At 38.0% G+C, this 2,663-nt stretch overlaps 1 protein-coding gene across 2 annotated transcripts in view; it reads right to left on the reverse strand.

Moving 5' to 3' along the window:
- Positions 1-17: 17 nt before the first annotated feature.
- LOC117171244 (mediator of RNA polymerase II transcription subunit 28-like) overlaps positions 18-2,663 on the reverse strand; it is a 67,399-nt gene continuing 64,753 nt past the window's right edge. The window contains exon 4 of one of the 2 annotated variants that reach the window (XM_033358359.1): positions 18-1,063. In XM_033358359.1, coding sequence (XP_033214250.1) covers positions 908-1,063 — 156 coding nt within the window. In that variant the 3' untranslated portion in view covers positions 18-907. Of the gene's footprint in view, positions 1,074-2,663 lie in introns of both variants that reach the window. The other variant, XM_033358358.1, reaches the window with a different exon arrangement.

Genomic DNA, 2,663 nt, shown 5'->3' on the forward strand with positions numbered 1-2,663 from the left:
TGAGGGGTCGGGGGCAATATAGGGGAGGAGGGAGTGATTTTTAAATATCGAATTGCGGTGTATGTGAGGGGAGGTAGCGATCGGATAGGGGAGGAGGAGGTGATTTTATCAACTTAATTAACGTCTCCAGTGATACGCAGGTGAGGGGAGTGATAGCAGGCGTGGAAAAAGATTAAAGAGGAGGGGGCGATAAGTTGAGTGCGGATAGTGGAGGACGATTTGACTGACTTAATTATTACGCAGAGGAAGGGAGCGTACAGTGTGAAGGGGAGGGGCTAATAGATCAGGAGGGAGTGATTGTACCAGCCTTAATTATCATACACTCGAGGGAGGAGGTGATAAGCTAGTAGCGGATAGGAGAAGGGCGAAAAAACTATGAGCGAATGGGGAGGAGGGGCCGTTTTGAGCGACTTAATTATTATGTAGGAGAGAGGGAGTATGTGTGGAAAACTGTGGAGGGGAGGGGGCGATAAGGCCACGAAACCCTTTTTTCTAGACGCATGGCGCCGCCATTGAGAAATTTGTCTAGTTATTTAAAAAAAAATGAATTTATACTATATTGTTCGTGCATGGAAGAAGTTTTTTTTTTGTAGGTACTTTTTGGAGGCAGAAGGGGAGGGAACGGGAGGAGATTTGTTGGATCTTCATCGATGGAAATTGAAAGATTAAGAGCAAGGGGGTTGTTGTTGCTGCTGTGAGGGAAGGGGCGCTGCAACAGAGGTCGCAGCAGCGACATAAGATGAAGGATCGGAAGGGTCAAGAAGGGGCGGTGGAGGCGGCAGATTTCCTCCGACGCCTCTACCTCTCCCCCGACCTCTTCCGCGACCTCGGCCTCGCCCCCTCCCCCTTCCGCGTCAACTTCGCCTTTCTGGCATCCCTATATTACTAGTCGTCTTTTCAAGAAAGGCTAGGTGACTGGGAAGGGAACTGGTTCCAACGCCTCCGACGGGAAAGCCACCCCGGCCACCCGGGACCCCAACGCCACCCTGGCCCATGAACATCCCCTGTTGGCCCACAGGAACTCCGACTCCCTGCATTCCTGGCGGCGGCTGTGCTCCAGGGCCTTGTTGTACCTGGAAATTCGAATCTTTGTTCTAAAATCAGCAGAACTGGGCAAATAAAGGTTTTCGTGGAGGGGGCATTATCCACTCTAGGGAGGTTTCCCCTATTCGAATTAAGGGAAGGGTACACTTCATTTTTTGTTAACACTCAGATATTTATACTAGCTTCTTTATATTTTTTTATATTTCTTTACAATTTATAATAATTGCTGGCACCTTTTTCTCATTTGTTAGATAATATGACTGCAGACTTCACAGTCAAAATTATCTCAAAACAGGAGATGAATTTTTAAAAATAAAATTAATCTACGTTCCTAAGAAGATTCATTTTTGATTTGTAAAACGGCTTTACAAAATAATGGTTAAATTTTTGACCTATGAAATGAATTTCCCCTAATGTGATGAATCTTGAACCAAAAATAAATTAATGAGCAAAAAGATGAAAAAATGAATATATAAAAAAAGAATTTTCAACAAAATAGTTAGACTCTAAGCTAAAGAGATTAACCCTCATACAAAATTTCAACAACAAATATTTCAATTGTAAATAAAAAACAGTTTAATTCTACTGGAAAAGACTAATTTTCAGCAAAATAAATAATTTTCAACCAGAAAAATGGAATTTTCAACAAAAAAAGTTCCTTTTTTACTCAAAAAGATGAATTTTCAGTGAAAACTATAAAAGTTGATACTTCAGCAACAAAAGATTTCTATTTTGAATAAAAAACAGTGGAATTCTATTGAAAAAGAAGAATTTATACCAACAAAAAAATACGAAAAAAAAACACAGTTTAACTCTTAACCATAAAGGGGAATTATCTCTAAAAATTTTGATTTTCCAAAAGGAAAAAATTATTTTTCCAGAAAAAAGTTCATCTTTAACATAATTGTTGAATTTTCTACCAAAAAAGTCGAAATTTAAAGTAAAAAAGATGAATTTTCAAAAAATATCTGCATTTTTACGGAAAAAAAATTCTAACAAAAAAGATAAATCTTCAAACAAACAAATGAATTACTAACAAATTAGTTAGATTTTCAACTATGTGGTTAAATTTTTATAAAAAGAAGAATTCTATGAAAAATATCATAGTTGATATTGCAAAAAAAAGATTTTAATTTTTAAGGCCATGTGACGAGTGGGTCACGTGGCCAGATTCCTATCTTACCGACAATTTTTTTATTCCCTGACTAATTTCAAAGATAATCTTTGCTTATTTTAACACGAAGTGCCACATCGAGTTGAAAATATGGGATACTAAATGAGAAGCATTAAGAAAAGTGGGTCTGGTCCTAAATTTTAATAATTATGAAAAAAGTAACAACAAAATATTTACAAAAAAAACTTTTTTCATCATTATAAAAATTTAGGACCAGACCCATCTTTCATAGTGCTTCTTATTTAGTTTCCCAAAGGGGGAGGGTCAGTAAGGCCGGTTTTTGGCCTAATTTATTTTTGGACCAAAAAATCTGAAAAAATCGTGGTAATATCTCATAAGTATGCCGAGTCGATTGCACGCTAAACGGACTACCCTCCACCCCCCAGCCACCCCTACAAATATAGGAAACACCACTACCCACCAACTGTATTTTCGAGAGATTTGA

This window comes from Belonocnema kinseyi, chromosome 4 (assembly GCF_010883055.1).
Source record: "Belonocnema kinseyi isolate 2016_QV_RU_SX_M_011 chromosome 4, B_treatae_v1, whole genome shotgun sequence".
Lineage (NCBI taxonomy): Eukaryota > Metazoa > Arthropoda > Insecta > Hymenoptera > Cynipidae > Belonocnema > Belonocnema kinseyi.